Raw genomic sequence first — 21550 nt, forward strand, 5'->3', positions numbered from 1 at the left:
CCCCAGGCCAACCTCACCAAAGCTCCCCAGCAACATGTGCACCCCAGGCCAACCTCACCAAACCTCCCCAGCAACATGTGCACCCCAGGCCAACCTCACCAAAGCTCCCCAGCAACATGTGCACCCCAGGCCAACCTCACCAAACCTCCCCAACAACATGTGCACCCCAGACCAAGCTCACCAAACCTCCCCAGCAACATGTGCACCCCAGACCAAGCTCACCAAACCTCCCCAGCAACATGTGCACCCCAGGTAACATATCACTCAATATTCACTCCTGTCACACATTTTAATTATTCAGAAAACCAACAACTCAGCATCCTATATACACCATTTCAACTGTCAGCATCTCCAGGGAAGCTTTTGACAGAATGCAGTGCCTCCAGGCTTTAGGCTCCAGAGGCTGGATTTGAGTTTGTTTGTTTTTTTGCAACAGAATTCACAACCTTGCTTTAAATACCCACGAGACATGTTTTAAACAGCTGAAGAAATGCCTAAAATCTGACATTTAAACTAAATCTGTCAGCCTGGAATAGTAATTTTGTCGTAAAAAGAAATACAATGTAATCAGCTGCACTAATTAATCACTAATTGGTGATTTGTGTCAGATGAAAAATAATCACCCAAAATAATTGATTGCTCATTAGGTCCGTGTACTTGGCAGCCATCCGTTTTTCGTTTTGAAATTGTGAAACGAAAAACGAGTCGTTTCCCGTTTTTCTTTAATAATAAAAAATCAGAAAACAGGCCGTTATCCATTATCCGTTATCCAATTTAATTGTACGTGTTGTAAATGGAAATTGGGAATTAAAATACCCGTGCAGAAAACAACTTTCTCAATTTTGACAAAAGACAAAATTGAGAAAGGAGTTTTCCGCACGGGTATTTTAATTCCCAATTTCCATTTACAAGCACATCAAATTGAATTTGATAATGGATAACGAGTCGTTTTCCGTTTTTTATTATCAACGGAAAAAAACGGGAAACGACAAATTTTTCGTTTCCTCTTTTCAAAACGAAAAACGGATGGCCGCCAAATACACGGACCTCATTCCCAGCCAAGCAGCCAATATAATTTCTTGGTTACTATTGACCTACAGCATTAAGCCTGGGCGAAATATATTTGAAATTCAGATGCAGCTTGAAAGAACACAAGAAACCTTAATTTACTAGCAAATAATGAAAGCTACCGTACTTGAATCAGTTGGTTATAATCTCAGACAGATGAGTGTGTGTGCTGAATACAATGACAAGCAACAGGGTGAGTGGAGTTGAGGCAGTGACATCACTGGAATCGTAGATAGTGTATTACTGTCATGGCCGACAGCCGACTGTCCTAATCTGAGAGCACATCAAAGACTCCTCATGGCTCATCTCCACATTTCTCCACATTCTGGATTAGCATGTTATTAAGCAGGGAGCCGTCAAATCAGGAAGACGTGTCACTCTGGCAGTTTTCAGCAGGACGGCACATAGCTGGCAGCCAGGCCCATAAGCAGGAGCCTTGTCTAAAGCACATCCTACTTTTATTCTATATTAAGCTTTGAGCGGGTAGAAATAAATCGACTTAGGGGACCAGCATTCCCAGTGTATGGATTATTATGGGCAAAAAAGCTCTGCCTGAATCCCAGCCTGAATGAGGTTTGGACATCAGGTGAAATTCATATTCATGTTCCTATCCCGTTATTTACTTCTATATTTTAAAGAGCGTGGTGCAGGTTAAAGAAATATGAATTTATGAATGATTATGAACTCTGTATTCATGATTAGTACACAAACTACCCCCTTTCCTCCCAGAAAAAAAAGTATATATGTACAGGCCCCCAGAGCAGAAATATGGAGAAAAGGGTGGCATTCTAAATAGGTGTTCAACACCTGTGACATCACTTGTTGCTGGGTGTTCTGCTGGGGCTGACACAGGGATACAAAGTCATGGAGAGTGAAAAAGGTGACAGATACCAGGGCACACATAAAACCACTCAGAAATCCTCCTATTTTGGGATGAAAAAGGTGACTGTCACCTACAGGTGACTAGTTTGCATCCCTGTGACATCACAGGTGTACACAGTTCCATTTCAGGAACAGTGTCCCCTGCAGTTTACAAAAACTAGTCTAAAAATGCAGCTGTGATTAAAAGACATGCACAATTTGTGTACTGCCACGGTGCCACCACCTCTGGGGAAGAATAGGACAATGTAAGACGCAGAGTTAAACTCGGGTTAGTCTCCCCCCCCCCCCAAACCTATAAATCCCCCCTATCTGAAGAACATAAGGGGGGAATTCCCCCCACTTTGCAAAATGAATTTCAGGCCCTGCAAACATTAGCTGGGATGTCACATTATTTTACAAGATTTTCTTCTTATTCTTCTTATTATGCTTATTATTAGTATTATTAATAATAATAATCATATTAATTAGTTGGCCATGAACATCAATAGAGAATACACTGCGAATGTAAAATCTATAAAAGCTCTTATTATAATTTTTGTGTGAAACCAGTGAGGTGAAGACAACAGCAGCAAGAGCAGACTTGCATGTCTCTATGAAAATAAAAATGTGTTACAACCTCTATTCCAATTTTAGCAGTGCACAGCAAGCAGAAAGCCTACAAGAGCAACCTATTTCAATAATGCATTGAAAATGCAAAACAAGAGGAGCTCATTCAAGTTCATTCTAAGTTCTGCATTTGCTTCAAAGGAACAGCGCTAATTTCATTAGCGGGCTATAGAGAATCTCAGGCTGTGTGCCAGGTGACTAAAGTGCCATGTCTCTCTGGATCAGTGCCATCCTATCCGTCATCTTGCTCTGATCTATATCTTTTGGCTCACAGCAGGAATATTAATTTAGATCAATACGATGCTGGATCTTTAAGGCGGATGCCGATACCGATATTAGGGAGCAGAAACAATCTGATATCGATATATCGGCCGATATTCTTACATTATATATACACATTATATTACACTTTATTTCTTGCAAAGATCCCTCAAATATCAAACACTTGACAATGACATGACTTGACGTAACTTGAGATACTGTCAGTATGTAATGTAGGCAGGATATTTTACCGTTTAACAATAAATGTATTTATTGTCCAAAATGACATCAGTGCACTGAAACAGTAAACTTCACTGGGAATTTAATAAATATAAAAGAAAATATCTAGAAAAACAAAAACACAAATAGAACAAACTTAGTGAGTTAAACATGCCGTCTATAACTATAGATTTTATTTGTATGACATTATTTGGCCCTTATATCTCCTGCTATGAGTGCTGATTTGAGTCCAATAGACTGCTGGCCTTTAACAAACCCATTAGAGTGAACTGGATGGAGTTTGTGCTACTATAATTCTCCAGTGCCTGACATGAGACACTGCTGATTAACTACAATTGCTATTCCTCTTAGATGTTAAACCTAAATCACAATTCATGATTACACAATTCAAACCCAGCTAAACAAACTCTGGATCTAAATCATCCCTGGATTTTCCCTTTGTTTTTAATCACACTGTATTGTATTGTATTCTGCTCCTGTACCCACTCAATATAGCCAGGGCCCAGCCAGGACTCTGTGCTAAATCCAAACTATAGACAAAATAAATGATAGCCTGCTGCTAAATAAATACACAGCACAACTAGAAACCATCGACTCAGGATACACAAGGAGTAAAGTCCCAAGCTAAAAAGGTTCAAATTTTGGTCTCTGATTGGGCCTCTCTCCCGCTCCTATCTTCTCTTCTAACTTCTCCTTCTTGCTCTCTCTTAACTAAGCCTCCCATTTGAGAGCACTGCTGCTCAGCTACAATGTCCTCAGAAAAGCCTGTCAGGCCTGTGAATGACCTTCATCCTCATATATTGTTAAGTGTAGCTGTAGGGTGAAGATGAGCAGTCATTTAGTAAGGCTATAATGGAGGTTCGTTCTTTCATCCCTTTTGTGATACTTGAAATTTCATCTTTTCGTCCGAAATGGACAGCTGGAGTGATGCTGCGTTCAGGTCCTCAGGGCACACTGACTGCAACCACCTGACAGTTCAACTGCAACCAGCTGACGGTTCAACTGCAACCACCTGACAGTTCAACTGCAACCACCTGACGGTTCAACTGCAACCACCTGACAGTTCAAAAGACCAGTGCAGTCTGGTCTGAAGCCGTCCAACACCAGGTGGAGTTTTCTGTAGACTATGATTTCTCATGATCAGCCTTTTCACATGCACTTTGTGAATCATACATTTGAGATTGTTTCACAGTGAAACCAAACATTGCAAAATAAAATAAAAAAATTAGTTATGTCCTGTATTTAAAATATATTGATCATAAATTGACTTATGGAGATATGATTTACATTACAAATGTATTTTGGAGTGATGACTACAACTCAAATGTTAACACTGATGAAGACTTTTGTATGGGGCTTATTCTGCTTAATTTGCATAATAATTGCATATCTATTGCATGTTTTTGATATGCACCAGCACCCCCATGTATTTATAGGACTGCGCCATCTCCATCGCCTCATCCTGGCTGGTGGCAGGTATCACTGGCTTCTTGCTCAGTTGTAAATCCACAGGCCAGCTCTGTTGTCTTACTGACACTGAGCTGCAGATGGTTCTCACAAAGCTCTCCAGTCTCCTATACACGTCCTTGCTCTGACTGATGTGTCCTACAAAAGAGGAGTCATCAGAGAGGTTCTGAAGGGGGCCTGACCCACAGTGGAATCTGAAGTGAGAAGTGCTGGGAACAAGAAAGCTGACGGTGCCGTCCCCTGGGGTGCCCTCCTGTCACTCTGCAGGCAGCTTGTCCACTGCAGAGGTCAACAAAACATCACAGCCTATAGATAGTCCACTGCAGAGGTCAACAAAACGTCACGGCCTATAGATAGTCCACTGCAGAGGTCAACAAAACGTCACAGCCTATAGATAGTCCACTGCAGAGGTCAACAAAACATCACAGCCTATAGATAGTCCACTGCAGAGGTCAACAAAACATCATGGCCTATAGATAGTCCACTGCAGAGGTCAACAAAACATCACAGCCTATAGATAGTCCACTGCAGAGGTCAACAAAACATCATGGCCTATAGATAGTCCACTGCAGAGGTCAACAAAACATCACGGCCTATAGATAGTCCACTGCAGAGGTCAACAAAACATCATGGCCTATAGATAGTCCACTGCAGAGGTCAACAAAACATCACGGCCTATAGATAGTCCACTGCAGAGGTCAACAAAACATCATGGCCTATAGATAGTCCACTGCAGAGGTCAACAAAACATCATGGCCTATAGATAGTCCACTGCAGAGGTCAACAAAACGTCACAGCCTATAGATAGTCCACTGCAGAGGTCAACAAAACATCATGGCCTATAGATAGTCCACTGCAGAGGTCAACAAAACATCACGGCCTATAGATAGTCCACTGCAGAGGTCAACAAAACATCACAGCCTATAGATAGTCCACTGCAGAGGTCAACAAAACATCATGGCCTATAGATAGTCCACTGCAGAGGTCAACAAAACATCATGGCCTATAGATAGTCCACTGCAGAGGTCAACAAAACATCACGGCCTATAGATAGTCCACTGCAGAGGTCAACAAAACGTCACAGCCTATAGATAGTCCACTGCAGAGGTCAACAAAACATCACAGCCTATAGATAGTCCACTGCAGAGGTCAACAAAACATCATGGCCTATAGATAGTCCACTGCAGAGCTCAACAAAACATCATGGCCTATAGATAGTCCACTGCAGAGGTCAACAAAACATCACAGCCTATAGATAGTCCACTGCAGAGGTCAACAAAACGTCACGGCCTATAGATAGTCCACTGCAGAGGTCAACAAAACGTCACGGCCTATAGATAGTCCACTGCAGAGGTCAACAAAACGTCATGGCCTATAGATAGTCCACTGCAGAGGTCAACAAAACATCATGGCCTATAGATAGTCCACCGCAGAGGTCAACAAAACATCATGGCCTATAGATAGTCCACTGCAGAGGTCAACAAAACGTCATGGCCTATAGATAGTCCACTGCAGAGGTCAACAAAACATCATGGCCTATAGATAGTCCACTGCAGAGGTCAACAAAACATCATGGCCTATAGATAGTCCACTGCAGAGGTCAACAAAACGTCATGGCCTATAGATAGTCCACTGCAGAGGTCAACAAAACGTCATGGCCTATAGATAGTCCACTGCAGAGGTCAACAAAACGTCATGGCCCATAGATAGTCCACTGCAGAGGTCAACAAAACGTCATGGCCTATAGATAGTCTGTAATCCAGCAAACCATGGTGACATCCATCTGCAGCACTCTGCCTCTCTCTGAGCACTGGACAAATCAAACATGTCTCTCACCATGCTGCTTCTGGAGCCAGATGATAGCATCATCACACATTGTGTCAGTAAGGGAGAAGAAGAAGTGTCCAGAGGGGTAGATCCCCTTCTGGCTGTCTATAGCCACCAGTGACCCTTCTCATCCCACTCCACACCGCCTTCACAATGTACTTCTTTCTCCAAGTAGGACGATGTGAATTCAGTAGAACATGCAGCAGCGTGGCGGGTCCAGGTGTAGGCTAATCGAGCTAAATGGGAGGCGTGACCCTTGCCGAGCCCCATGAGGGCCCTTCATTCTGGGCCACATCTCCGAGGTGGGCCAGGAAATGAGAACAGCCATCCGCTCTCGTCTTCCTCGAGCCAACAAAGTTGTCACCGCTCCAGTGCCAGTCATTACCATGTCCTTAACACATCCTCCTTATGGACATCTCATTACCATGTCCTTAACACATCCTCCTTATGGACATCTCTCTCTCTCAAAGTTGTTGCACGTTTTAATGCCAGCTGAAAAAATGTGACTGTTGTTGCAAACAACAGCCCTGATGATCTGACGCATGCTTCCACTGAGAGCGGCTTTGGAGATGTGCTGCTTCCTCAAAAATCCCGTGGGAGTGGAAATAATGAAACATGCCAAAAGACAAAAAAAGCAGCAGCTACTGAACACATAGCGCTGATGGTCACTACCACAATTCATTTGACAGTAATCCTACACAAACTGCCTTTATTAAAAGCATCATTACCTGTGTGACAATCTGGGAACCCAGAGTCTATTTCGGCACGTAAATAGACTCTGGGACAGCCGAACCTTTTTTTGACGCTTCCTGTACAGCACGGATCTTCCGCCCGGGACTTCCACTTCCGCACAGCGGTGCCTTTTAAAAACATACATTGCGTCGCTTTTATTTTGAAGGCTAAACATCAAAATGTGTATATATTCAGTAGCGTTCACTATATATATATATATATATATTATATATATATATATATATATATTCATTAGCGTTCAGGACTGGAACTCTTATAGTCGCCGGTACAACAACAGAGAGCGGCACTGCGCGGAGGCGGAAGTCCCGGGCGGAAGATTGGCGCTGTACAGGAAGCCTCAAAAAAGGTTTGTCTGTCCCAGAGTCTATTTTACCAGAGTCTATTTTACGTGCCGAAATAGACTCTGGGTTCCCAGATTGCCTGTGTGATAGCTGATGAACAATTAAGGGCCGCCCACTTGTTGGGGATGTTTATCATTTAGTTCACCATTTAATCTGTCTCCAGAGTACTGCCACTATGTTTCATCTGTCTCCAGAGTACTGCCACTATGTTTCATCTGTCTCCAGAGTACTGCCACTATGTTTCATCTGTCTCCAGAGTACTGCCACTATGTTTCATCTGTCTCCAGAGTACTGACACTATGTTTCATCTGTCTCCAGAGTACTGCCACTATGTTTCATCTGTCTCCAGAGTACTGCCACTATGTCTCATCTGTCCCCAGAGTACTGCCACTATGTTTCATCTGTCTCCAGAGTACTGCCACTATGTTTCATCTGTCTCCAGAGTACTGCCACTATGTTTCATCTGTCCCCAGAGTACTGCCACTATGTTTCATCTGTCCCCAGAGTACTGCCACTATGTTTCATCTGTCTCCAGAGTACTGCTACTATGTTTCATCTGTCTCCAGAGTACTGCCACTATGTTTCATCTGTCTCCAGAGTACTGCCACTATGTCTCATCTGTCCCCAGAGTACTGCCACTATGTTTCATCTGTCCCCAGAGTACTGCCACTATGTTTCATCTGTCCCCAGAGTACTGCCACTATGTTTCATCTGTCCCCAGAGTACTGCCACTATGTTTCATCTGTCTCCAGAGTACTGCCACTATGTTTCATCTGTCTCCAGAGTACTGCCACTATGTTTCATCTGTCTCCAGAGTACTGCCACTATGTTTCATCTGTCTCCAGAGTACTGCCACTATGTTTCATCTGTCCCCAGAGTACTGCCACTATGTTTCATCTGTCCCCAGAGTACTGCCACTATGTTTCATCTGTCCCCAGAGTACTGCCACTATGTCTCATCTGTCCCCAGAGTACTGACACTATGTTTCATCTGTCCCCAGAGTACTGCCACTATGTTTCATCTGTCCCCAGAGTACTGCCACTATGTCTCATCTGTCCCCAGAGTACTGCCACTATGTCTCATCTGTCCCCAGAGTACTGCCACTATGTTTCATCTGTCCCCAGAGTACTGCCACTATGTTTCATCTGTCCCCAGAGTACTGCCACTATGTTTCATCTGTCTCCAGAGTACTGCCACTATGTTTCATCTGTCCCCAGAGTACTGCCACTATGTTTCATCTGTCCCCAGAGTACTGCCACTTTGTTTCATCTGTCCCCAGAGTACTGCCACTATGTTTCATCTGTCCCCAGAGTACTGCCACTTTGTTTCATCTGTCCCCAGAGTACTGCCACTATGTTTCATCTGTCCCCAGAGTACTGCCACTATGTTTCATCTGTCTCCAGAGTACTGCCACTATGTTTCATCTGTCCCCAGAGTACTGCCACTATGTCTCATCTGTCCCCAGAGTACTGCCACTTAGGGGTGTGCGATTAATCGATTTTGAATCGTAATCGAATTAATTAGTTAGGACGATGTTAAAAAAATGAAAATCGTAAAATCGTTTTTTTTTTTTTTTTTTTTTTTTTAAATTTTAAATTTAAATTTAAATTTTCACTTTAACTAGGGTAAGTACGTTACGCGGGGCGGCTCTCTCTCATGTACGCATACTGCTACTTGTCCATTCTCCCCGCTGTAAAGTCTCTCTAGAGGCTGTGATACTGGCTACTAAAAACAGCAGCGCAATGGACTTATTTCAACACCTCCGACCAAAAAGCACAGAGTGAGCACTGAGCGCAGCTTGTTGCACTGTGGGCTGTAGCCTACAAGATAACGATTGCCACAACACACTCACGCGCGCACACGAACACAGACGTTATCACCGGACGATGAAACGTTGCCTTTACAGTTCACATAATAACGAAACAACACGTGAGGCCACCGAGTACTGATAGATTGGCTGTATTCATGGCTGTAAGTTAGCAGCCTCAGCTGACTCACCTGTCCCTGTGTGTCTGAATTTCCCCCTAACTGCTATCGCAGTTCCACGCATTCCTGTTGTGATTTTGTGTTATTCTAGTACAGATATAACTCCGAGCACGGGTGGTCGATTAGACACTAATATAATTATCTCACGGAGGAACACGCAAATCCACCAGTGTCAAGTTAGCAAGCAACAGTTAAGCATAGCAGCGGCAAGCTAAAACAGGAAGTTGAGTTGTTCTACCTTCAGAGTAAAAGCGTAAATTGTCAATTATGGAAAAAAGGGGGGAAAAGAGTTCTGCAGGGCAACAAATGTTTAGAGAAGTATAATAGTATAATAAATCGAAATCGAAATCGAAAATCGAGTTTTGAGAGAAAAAATCGTCAATTTTAGTTTTAGGCAAAATCGCACAGCCCTACTGCCACTATGTTTCATCTGTCTCCAGAGTACTGACACTTTGTTTCATCTGTCTCCAGAGTACTGCCACTATGTTTCATCTGTCTCCAGAGTACTGACACTATGTTTCATCTGTCTCCAGAGTACTGCCACTATGTTTCATCTGTCTCCAGAGTACTGCCACTATGTTTCATCTGTCTCCAGAGTACTGCCACTATGTCTCATCTGTCCCCAGAGTACTGCCACTATGTTTCATCTGTCCCCAGAGTACTGCCACTGATCATCTGTCTCCAGAGTACTGCCACTTTGTTTCATCTGTCTCCAGAGTACTGCCACTATGTTTCATCTGTCTCCAGAGTACTGACACTATGTTTCATCTGTCTCCAGAGTACTGCCACTATGTTTCATCTGTCTCCAGAGTACTGCCACTATGTTTCATCTGTCTCCAGAGTACTGACACTATGTTTCATCTGTCTCCAGAGTACTGACACTATGTTTCATCTGTCTCCAGAGTACTGCCACTATGTTTCATCATTGGCTTTGCTGTCAGATCTTAGAAACAGGCAGGTGGTGACGGTCTTTATGTTGTCATCCCTAATTCAGCAGTGAAAGCATCCTGTCAAAAAGCAACTCCAGCAACTCAAAGGACCAGGTTAGCTGCTACACACAACAACCATACTTCTTACTGACGCACCCACCGCACACAACACCCCCCCCGCACGTAACACACCCACCGCATGTAACACACCCAGCGCAGGTAACACACCCACCGCACATAACACACCCACTGCACGTAACACATCCACCGCACATAACACACCCACCGCACGTAACACACCCACCGCACATAACACATCCACCGCACATAACACACCCACCGCACGTAACACACCCACCGCACATAACACACCCACCGCACATAACACACCCACCGCACGTAACACACCCACCGCACGTAACACACCCAGCGCACGTAACACACCCAGCGCACGTAACACACCCAGCGCACGTAACACACCCACCGCACATAACACACCCACCGCACATAACACACCCACCGCACATAACACACCCATCGCACGTAACACACCCACCGCACATAACACACCCACCGCACATAACACAGCCACCGCACATAACACAGCCACCGCACGTAACACACTTGGTCTATAAAGGAGGTAATGTAACACACAGTAATAATCCCACTGCGTGCGCTCTCCCTCTTCTGCACGATCCCTTGTCATAAACACACAGCCTGTTTATTGACTCTAGTCATGTCTCTCTCTCTCTCTCACTGTCAATAGAACTATTGATTTTTCAGACAACTCAATTCAATTCAAAGAGGCTTTATTAGCATGACCATATTGCAGTACAGCATTGCTAAACTCAAAGAACAAAGAAATAAAGAGAGATACCGTACTTAAGAAGTCTGAACAGGGAGAAGTTTGGAGTGAGTGAGTGAGTGAGTGAGTGAGTGAGTGAGTGAGTGAGTGACAAACTAAGTGTCACTACCAGCCAGGATAATGAATGCATGAAAGGTCTTTGAAGGAAACACTCTGCTCTAAATTAATATAATAATGTATGTATGTAATATGCAAACATACATTATCTGTAGTATCTTTGTCCTTTGCTGTGTATTGTTCCCTGATGAAAGCCAGACGAGTAATGTTTGAATCTATCATCTACCAGACAGACAGAGTGCCTTCATGGTCCAAACACATCGGCGGCTCCGAAAGCGCTGCCAAGCAGAAATTCAGCTGGAGTAGGAGGCGGAGCCTGTCCGTTCACACCAGACACGCTTTGTTTTGCTCCGTGCCGGTAACAGCTCGTACTGACTTCCTGTCTGGCTTCACACGATCACTCACGGCGGCTCGTGCAAAAAAAGTAGACCAGACTTTGAAACGCAACGCGTGCCGCGGCCGGTCTGAACGCTCTAATCTCTTAACAAAGGCGCTTTGCGGCGCTTCAGCGTCTGGTGTGTTTGCACCATTAGAGGTTTTTCTACAGGGAACTACACGGTTTGACGAGAACTTCAAGTAGAAGTTCACAGGCTTCCTACACATTGGAAGTCTGTGAAGTCTCCGTGGCTCACGTTAGCTGGCTTTGTGCATATGGAGAAAGAAAGAGAGAGGAGGAAGAGGAAGAGGGGGGGGGGGACAAAAAACAAAATGAAGCATCGACTGTTGATTTGGAAGTTGATTACCATCGCAACGTTTGAAGCTTCGAAGCATGGATTTTTGGGGGGGTCAACAGCCGTACACCAAGCCTGAGGTCAGTCAGAGATCTTGGGCTTAAAAAGGTTGGTGACTGACCACTGGTTTCATGCTCTGTGTAGGCCAGTTTGTCTCCCAATGATGCTGACACATGATTGAACTATCACTTCATGTTGTTTGTGAATCAACAGAGGCGTTTACAGTTGGCATAATATAAATGCTTGAAAGAAACGGACTTTTGAACGCTGCCCGTCCGCCTGGCCTCGCGAATAATAGCCAGTACATCCCTCAGCTCCATCACTGAATAATTCAGCCCCGCCTCCTCAGCACCAGCAAGAACACAAATCTGGAGCCGCCCGCAACTGATGGGACATCAGGTCTTCTGGACTCATTCCTCCAGTACTCTATTCTTCTTTACTCTGGACTTTGTTAGCCCACTACATCCATTTCTCCGTTTTAATGAATGTATTCTGAAGGTTATCGTCAATTTGCTTCGCTAATGACCTCAGTTATTTTTGGCAAAGCCGTGCAACAGCGGTGCTGTTGGGTATTAAGTCATGATGTGCCTCATACTGCACAGCAGAAACACATCGTCGTTCTTCTTGTTTAGCTTTGCACACTGTGGTTCAGCATGATTGGTAAAACAAATTTTGGCTCGCTCCTCATCAGTCAAGATGCCAAAGTCGAGAAAGCAAGCAGAGAGAAGCCTCCCCAAAGCTGTCGGGATGCGGAGAAAGTCTCGACCCGGGGGTTTTCAAAGTCTGGCACTGTGGACTTCACCTCGGCCCTCAGACAAAGCCTGGAACCTCCCAGTTTAACTTGCTTAGTTTCGCTCAATTCCTAGATGCCTATAGAGACGAGCCAAAGTGGAACGTCACTTCCTGCTTCAGCACTGTACCAGAGATTTTCATCCACCATTTACTTTCCCGTAGACATTTCGTAAAATGCTTATAAAAATAGTTTTAATAGGATCGTGATTATGTTATTTGATCTCACAGACACTCAATAATTTAGCCAAGACAGCTTGAGATTGCTTCTACCTCAGACTACATCACATAAAAAAGGTCTGTATGAAGGCTAATCCATGTGATCTCTTTTTGATAACTCATGTAATATAACTAAGGTACTGATCATATTTTCCACTTCCATTCACTGAGCCTCCCCTGAAACTGATTGGAGCCCCCCTGGGGAGGCCCGCCTCCCACTTTGAAAAGCACTGGTCTCCACCAACAGAGCTTAAAGGCATTACTCTTTTGGTCGTATTGCTGCCGCTGGATGAAAGCCTTGCACATCGTCAAAAACTCGGCTTTTCAGGAATTGAGAAAAACAGCCTCATTTTAAGATTGATAGCCATAAAGTGTCATCGTCGGTTGCGAATGCATTTCATAAGCCTTACTAGTATCATGAACATGTATGTTACATGTAAACCCTTGGTTCAAATCAAAACATGAAAATCACCTAAATTGGAGTTACAAGGTTTCTCCCCTCAGCAGCACACTGACACTCCTTGGTCACACTCGTGGTCAAACTGAAGGACGAGGAGGAGAGGGTATGACATGATCTACTGTAGGTCCACTTTGTTAGCACAGACATGTCCCCCTTGATTTAACCTAAATGTAGACGCTGAGTAAACAACCTTTTCCCCTGCTTAAATATCATATGAACGAATTAGCTCTGCTGCTGCTTCTGCTCGGCCTCTGTCTCACCTAGCCAGAGGATCCGGAAATCCTAGCTGAGCCCTTGACTGGAAAGTGGAGTGCATCGTTGAAGATCAGATTATCTAGATGAGTGTCTTCAGGCATTCTGCATGTAAAGCCGGTGGAGCTCCAGCAGCACCACAGCAGTAGATTAAAAAACTGTCAATATAGAGCACCCCCCCCCCTCCCCTCCCCTCCCAGATTGCACACCATCTAATGGAATATGGAATATTGCTTTTGGGTAACCATTGAATTTGCTACGCAATGCAGGTGCGTGCCTCACACACCAACTGCGTGAGTCATGGAATGTCCACACACATAATGTCTCTGACGAAAGCAACATCAGGTCATGATGAGAGGCCTTATACCATAAACACACAGCAACAACAATATGCACATAGGTGGTGGTACTACACACCATTAGGGGGGGGGGGTTATAAAGATGACACCTCTCATCATTAATTACTGTACACTCTCGGTCAATTTGGTGTGTGTGTGTGTGGGGGGGGGGGGGGGGGGGGGGGTTACATGTGTAACGTCATTTCACCTGCTCGTCACCCGCTTGTTATGACAATAATAAAACATCCTGCAGCAAAAATATAGGTTCCCAGGTTAATTTCACCAAATGGGAAAATGTTTGTCCGGACTGACCTGGATCGTGCAGGTGTACTCCGAGTCGTCCAGCAGTCTCACAGTACATTCGCATTCCCTGTCTAGACTTCTGATGCTGCCACTCATCAACCGGCTCAGCATCTTCTCGGCGGTGGGTGCGCGTGCGGGAGCAGCAGGCGGAACAGGCGCACTGTAGCACATGCACACAAGTTCAGATGCTGCTGTCACGTTCACGGCGTCCTTGGTCTTTGGTCCAACAGCAACACCTGACGAGCAGCAACGACAGTGTGGAGAGCAGGTGGTGGTGGCGGTGCTGCTGCTGCATTGTTTTACCAGTGTGTGTGTGGCTGTGCTAAGTGTGTGTGTGTGTGTGTGTGTGTGTGTGTGTGTGTGTGTGTGTGTGTGTGTGTGTGTGTGTGTGTGTGTGTGTGTGTGTGTGTGTGTGTGTGTGTGTGTGTGTGTGTGTGTGTGTGAGTGTGTGTGTGTGTGTGTGTGTGTGTGTGTGTGTGTGTGTAGCTGGGATAGCGCGCTGCGTTCCTTCAGTCAGTCAGACAGACAGACAGGAGTGCTGAAGAGTGCCGCTCTGTCTGCTCCAGGCAGCTGGTTCCCCTCATCTCCATACCTTCACCCCCCCCTGCTGCCCAGCGCCTCCTCGTCGTTGCCGCTCTCAATGCTGCTGGGCGGTGCCGGGGTTGAATGGCGGGCCTGTCAGCCAATGGCGAGCCATGAAGGAGATGCTGCCTTCAGGGACGTCGAAATAAGCTCCTAAATTCAGAAGTAGCCATGAAGTACTAGACACGTACGGGCGTGTATTTTTTTTCTTCTTTTTCTTTTTGTTAGCTGTTAACCAACGTGTATTTTGGTGTATATTATTATGTAACATAGCTAACAAGTTAAACAAATTGCAGAATTAGAAATATACAGAAAAACGTATCAGACATTACTACTTTTTTGTTAGGTCGTTCGTACGCTCCTCAGGCAAGTGCAAGTTCCTACAGCCCCTGAAGGAAGCAAGAGATATCGTCATTCCATCATCCGCGAGAGACTAATCATCCACAGGTTGATCAGTCAGTCCAGCACGACTAGGCTACAGCAAATACTCCGTCCTCGTCCTTAGATTAATGCAGTTAGGCTCTGCAAAGCGGTAAAGAGAAACATTTGTTCCCAAATGAATACATCAAAGGCAAGGCACCGTAGACACGATAGTTACCGTAGTCAGATGTGTCTGTTGTTGTTGTTGTTGTTGTTGTTGTTGTTGTTGTTGTTGTTGTTGTTGTTGTTGTTGTTTTCACCTTCATTTGCACCACGCTGTTTTCCAGCACCACATCCAAGTTTGACACCGACCTGAGATCCTGCACAGTCTGCTCCTCCTCTTGGCCACTGAGCAGCTCCACTGGACCGGACCAGCTGAGAGATGGCGGACCTGCCTTGCTCAGGGGCTGCTGCACTTTCTCCACCCACGTCCCAGCGCAGCGCCAACTTAATCAAATTGCCGTCTGTTCATCTTTTTCTGGGAACATTGATTTGGTCACAAATAGGTTTCAACTTCCGATGACGTCTGACAGATAAGTTTGAAGTAGGTCTCTTCAAGATATTGTGCTATCTTGTCTCCCTCTGGTGGCGCATTACGGGAAGTGCATTGAAGTGGGGGAAAATATCCGCGCAGTTCTAGTTCTATTCCACTAGTCCATTTGGGCTTCAACTCGCCTTCGTCGGCACGTTTGATCTCACTGAAACTCATCAACTAGTCGCAAGGTTCCAAAAACGGAATGGCGCATGAGTCAAGCAAGCACCGCCTGCAGCCGATTCAAGCATGCTGGTGAGGGCGCTGCATGTTCGCCAAAAGTAAGCAAGCCTACCGGGTCGTGTTCTGTACTAGACCAGAAACAGCCCAAAAGTTTGCTACCTGGCACAGTTAGCTGAATATAGTTTCTTCAAAACACTGCTCATCTGCCGTGACATTGTGTATCGCAATGCCGTGACCCGGATTCGAACCGGGGTTGCTGCGGCCACAACGCAGAGTACTAACCACTATACGATCACGGCGAGCTACGATGAGCTGCCGTGACACAGGAGGCATAGACATATATGTTACTGGTATCGAATGCTGCTGTACAACTGTTATAGACTGGTTTCCTACACGGTCTGTGGAGAGTCGTGTGTCATTTCTTCCTCCCTACTAGAACAAACCCGACATTCTTCGACATTATAAATAAATAAAGAATACACAAATAAATGCAAATAGTAGTAGACTATTCAAGTTTTTGGCTTATAGTGGGAGTGGGACATAGGCTAGCCATAGTAGCCTACCTGTCAGGCTACTCAAAACTTTCTATGTCTTGTGTAGCCTATAGTATTAGTAGTTACTCTACATTTTCCTAATGTCTAAATATCTACCCTTTTGCCCTGCATGTTTTTAACTTGTGCATACCTTTCTTTCTTTATTCTGATTCCACAATTTTGCTCATGGTTTCATACACCTGTGTTGAAACAATCTAAAAGCAAAAAATCTGATCAGAATGGGGAGAAAACATGTCAAAGTCTAATTTGTACACGTTTAGGGGTCCTTGGTGTGAAAGAGTTCACAGGACTTGTCTTCTTCAACAGAAAACGTCATGGAGATGCCGGGGATTGAACCCGGGGCCTCATACATGCAAAGCATGCGCTCTACCACTGAGCTACATCCCCCTACCATGCATTGCAATTCTGTTCAGATTTATTTTTGATATACTCTTTACTGCGTTTCAGGAAACACATACCGTACATACATTTGATGTATTCAAAATCTTCCGTCATTTCCTCCACAACTGAGATTGATATGAAAAGGATTGAGATTGAGAATCATGTAATGTAATCAACCATGCTTCACCAGGCTCTCTCTCAAAGGAGAGAGCTCCGTGCTGTAGCTACTTTCTCTGTTATTACTGACCCTGCACTCCCACCTAGTGGGGTTATCGGGTATTGTTTAGAATTGTATTTGGAATCATTTGGTGCCAGTGTTGAAGTGACTCATTTACGGTACTTGTGAGTGGTGCGTTGCTGCTGTTCCACTGCTTTATGTGGCAGTTACAGATCTAGCTAATTACTAATTCTTAGTAACTTTGACCAACACTGTTGAATGCACATGCAATACTGCCACAATTCTGTTTATTCGGAGTAATTTCATGCTTTTCTAATTTTGTTTATTTCTGTATTGCACACACACACACACACACACACGTTTGTGTATTGATATAGAGGCCATTTACACCTGTCACTACTGTCACTGTGACAGTGTACTTCAAAACTTAAAGACGCATCAGAGAGTTCACTCAGGGGAGGAACCTTTCTCCTGTCAGCAGTGTGGGACATCTTTCAGTCAGTTAGGTACCCTAACGATACATCAACGCATCTACACTGGAGAGAAGCCCTTCCACTGTGACCAATGTGACATCAGCTTCAGTCACTCAAGTGCCCTAACAACACACAAACGCATCCACACTGGAACAGCCTACTCGTGTGTCTGCTGTAAGAGAATGTTCGATCGGTCTAGTAATCTGAACAGACACACTGCATCTAACCTGCTGAAGAGCGCCCTCCACTGTCTGCAGGGGTAACAAGCTTCTCTGTTCAGCCGAACATGTCAAATAAAAGTTAAGTGACAGCAAAGTCTGACTGTGCTGAATTGTTTGTTTCTCAGCCATAAAATATTGTCATTGGGTTGGTAGAATGTTAACATTAATGTAAACATGTCGTTAACAGTCTGGATGGAGCGCTTTAGAAATTGCTGTTTGAACTAAATCACAATGGATGAGTGCTCTAAAGGACATTTCTGTCCCTTGCTTTTGAGGTTTTAAGACTTTGGAAAAGACAAGCCTGGATTTGAACCCACAACTGATTGAGGTCTGCCAAGACCAGAGCCACCCGCCACAAGACCAGCTTCTTCCCAACCGCCATCAGCCTCACCAACAAGGCCCGGAAACCCCTTCCGCCAAGGACCTCACCAACTTCCCCCCCCCCCCCCCCCCCCCCCCCCCCCACACACACACACACACACAAACTCACTACCTCCTCCTAAACTCAACCCCCCCCCCACACACATAAAACTGGATCTCATATCTAATTTAATGCCTGTTTAACTGGGACTGTAAATTCATGTAAATTCCCTGCACATTTAATGCCTATTTAACTTAGCCTGTACATTTCATGTACATTCAATGTAAACTCTTATTTAACTCCGACTGTAAATTCATGTAAATCCACTGCCTATTTAACGTCTATTTAACTCAGTCTGTCAATCTCATGTCAATCCAACGTAAATTCATATGTATCATCGACAGAACACTTCACATATTGTATATTTTTACTCGATTTGATTGCACTTGCAACTTTGTGATTGTCTTTAGTTATCTTCCTACTTCTTCTTTCTGTATATTGATGTGACCGCTACACTGCATACAGACACTAAGACAAATTCCTTGTATGTAACTTGCATACTGTGGCAATAAAAGTGATTCTGATTCTGATTCTGAACCTACCACATGATGAGAGGCTGCTGCCAGTGCAAGTCAATCTTACAGTAAAAGCATTGAATGGCTGTCTACAAACTCAATGAGTGCTGTGAGATTTTCAAATTTCTCATCAATACCATTAGAGGGCGGTCTAGTTTTACTCGCAGAATGAGTTTTTGTGGATATTGTTTTAGTATTATACATAATTTATTTATTTAGTGAATTAAATTAATAAAGGATACACCTCAATGGAATAATCTTTAGGGGCTTTCACTTAATCAAATTAGCTTTTTTGTTCATCTTTTTTGTCTTGGAAGAGATATTTCAATGTATTTTTATTGTGGTCAGCACAAGGCAGCCACTACATCATGTTGGGGTCTGTCGTGTAAGTGAGGCTATACAAATGATTAGACCACAGGACTGGAGAGTTGAGTTGAAAGATTTAGCACTTCACACTCAGCAGTTGTGGTCGATGTTGAGAGAACTGCTGTTCACTGTTTACCAATGTTCAACCAGGGAGTGCCAAATAGACATTGCCAGCCTGTAGAATTCAATCTTTATCAATATTGTTAAATTGCATATTCAATATTTTTATTTCAATATCCTATCATTAAAATTAGTTTCATATCCCACCTCCATGTGTGTCTCTTTGTTTAGAAAATAATTTTTAGTTATTGCAATTGTTCTGTCTTTTAAATTCCTGAAGGAATATGATTTTAGGATTGAGGATTTCAGGACACTTGGCAGGCTAAATGTATCCCAATGTGCAGTAACTGCCATCAAGTACAGTTACATTGTAACAGTAACTGCCCTCAAGTACAGTTACATTGAACAGTAACTGCCATCAAGTACAGTTGTAACAGTAACTGCCCTCAAGTACAGTTACATTGAACAGTAACTGCCATCAAGTACAGTTACATTGTAACAGTAACTGCCATTAAGTACAGTTGTAACAGTAACTGCCCTCAAGTACAGTTACATTGTAACAGTAACTGCCATCAAGTACAGTTACATTGTAACAGTAACTGCCATCAAGTACAGTTGTAACAGTAACTGCCCTCAAGTACAGTTACATTGAACAGTAACTGCCATCAAGTACAGTTGTAACAGTAACTGCCCTCAAGTACAGTTGTAACAGTAACTGCCCTCAAGTACAGTTACATTGTAACAGTAACTGCCATCAAGTACAGTTGTAACAGTAACTGCCCTCAAGTACAGTTACATTGATCAGTAACTGCCATCAAGTACAGTCACATTGTAACAGTAACTGCCATTAAGTACAGTTGTAACAGTAACTGCCCTCAAGTACAGTTACATTGATCAGTAACTGCCATCAAGTACAGTCACATTGTAACAGTAACTGCCATTAAGTACAGTTGTAACAGTAACTGCCCTCAAGTACAGTTACATTGTAACAGTAACTGCCATCAAGTACAGTTACATTGTAACAGTAACTGCCATCAAGTACAGTTGTAACAGTAACTGCCCTTAAGTACAGTTACATTGAACAGTAACTGCCATCAAGTACAGTTGTAACAGTAACTGCCCTCAAGTACAGTTGTAACAGTAACTGCCCTCAAGTACAGTTACATTGTAACAGTAACTGCCATCAAGTACAGTTGTAACAGTAACTGCCCTCAAGTACAGTTACATTGAACAGTAACTGCCATCAAGTACAGTTACATTGAACAGTAACTGCCATCAAGTACAGTTGTAACAGTACCTGCCCTCAAGTACAGTTACATTGTAACAGTAACTGCCATCAAGTAGTTACATTGTAACAGTAACTGCCATCAAGTACAGTTACATTGTAACAGTACTAACTGCCATCAAGTACAGTTACATTGTAACAGTAACTGCCCTCAAGTACAGTTACATTGTAACAGTAACTGCCATCAAGTACAGTTACATTGTAACAGTAACTGCCATCAAGTACAGTTACATTGTAACAGTAACTGCCCTCAAGTACAGTTACATTGTAACAGTAACTGCCATCAAGTACAGTTACATTGTAACAGTAACTGCCATCAAGTACAGTTACATTGTAACAGTAACTGCCATCAAGTACAGTTACATTGTAACAGTAACTGCCCTCAAGTTCTGTCTAATTAGGATATCAATGCTTCTCATGCAGTGCTTCTCCAGCCCATTAGTCATTACAGAACAACACATTTATGTTTACTACGCATGTGACTGGCTTAGGGCTGTGTGTGTATGTGTGTGATGTGCATGCGTGTGTGTGTGTGATGTGCATGCGTGTGTGTGTGTGTGTGTGTGTGTGTGATGTGCATGCGTGTGTGTGTGTGATGTGCATGTGTGTGTGTGTGATGTGCATGCGTGTGTGTGTGTGTGTGTGTGTGATGTGGCATACAGCTGTCCTTGGAGGTCAAGTCTTCTCCCGTTTCTGCTTCCTTGGAGCCGACACTGGTGTGAATATCCAGAAGATGATGTCACCGCCTCAACAGAGGGCCAGACAGACTTACAAAGCCAAGTTCAGTTTCCACAGAGACCTGTCAAACATCTACACAACCTGCTGGCCCACTGTGCACAACTCTGTGTGTGTGTGTGTGTGTGTGTGTGTGTGTGTGTGTGTGTGTGTGTGTGTGTGTGTGCGTGCGTGCGTGTGTGTGTGTGTTGATTTCCACAACAGAGCCAAACAGGTCTAGCTAGAGGTCCTTCAGTGTTCACATCACCTCATTTCCCCCGCAAACAAGAT

At 44.0% G+C, this 21550-nt stretch overlaps 1 protein-coding gene across 2 annotated transcripts in view; it reads right to left on the reverse strand.

Moving 5' to 3' along the window:
* Nucleotides 1-14485, reverse strand: part of frmd5b (FERM domain containing 5b) — a gene marked incomplete at both ends in the record, with an annotated part of 118886 nt that extends 104401 nt beyond the window's left edge. For both annotated transcript variants that reach the window (XM_083650980.1, XM_083650979.1), the window contains one exon: nucleotides 14384-14485. In XM_083650980.1, the coding sequence (XP_083507106.1) occupies nucleotides 14384-14485 (102 nt within the window). The remainder of the gene's footprint in view (nucleotides 1-14383) is intronic.
* Nucleotides 14486-21550: the final 7065 nt, after the last annotated feature.

The sequence above is a fragment of the Poromitra crassiceps genome, assembly GCF_964638095.1.
Source record: "Poromitra crassiceps genome assembly, chromosome: 14".
Classification (NCBI taxonomy): Eukaryota; Metazoa; Chordata; class Actinopteri; order Beryciformes; family Melamphaidae; genus Poromitra; species Poromitra crassiceps.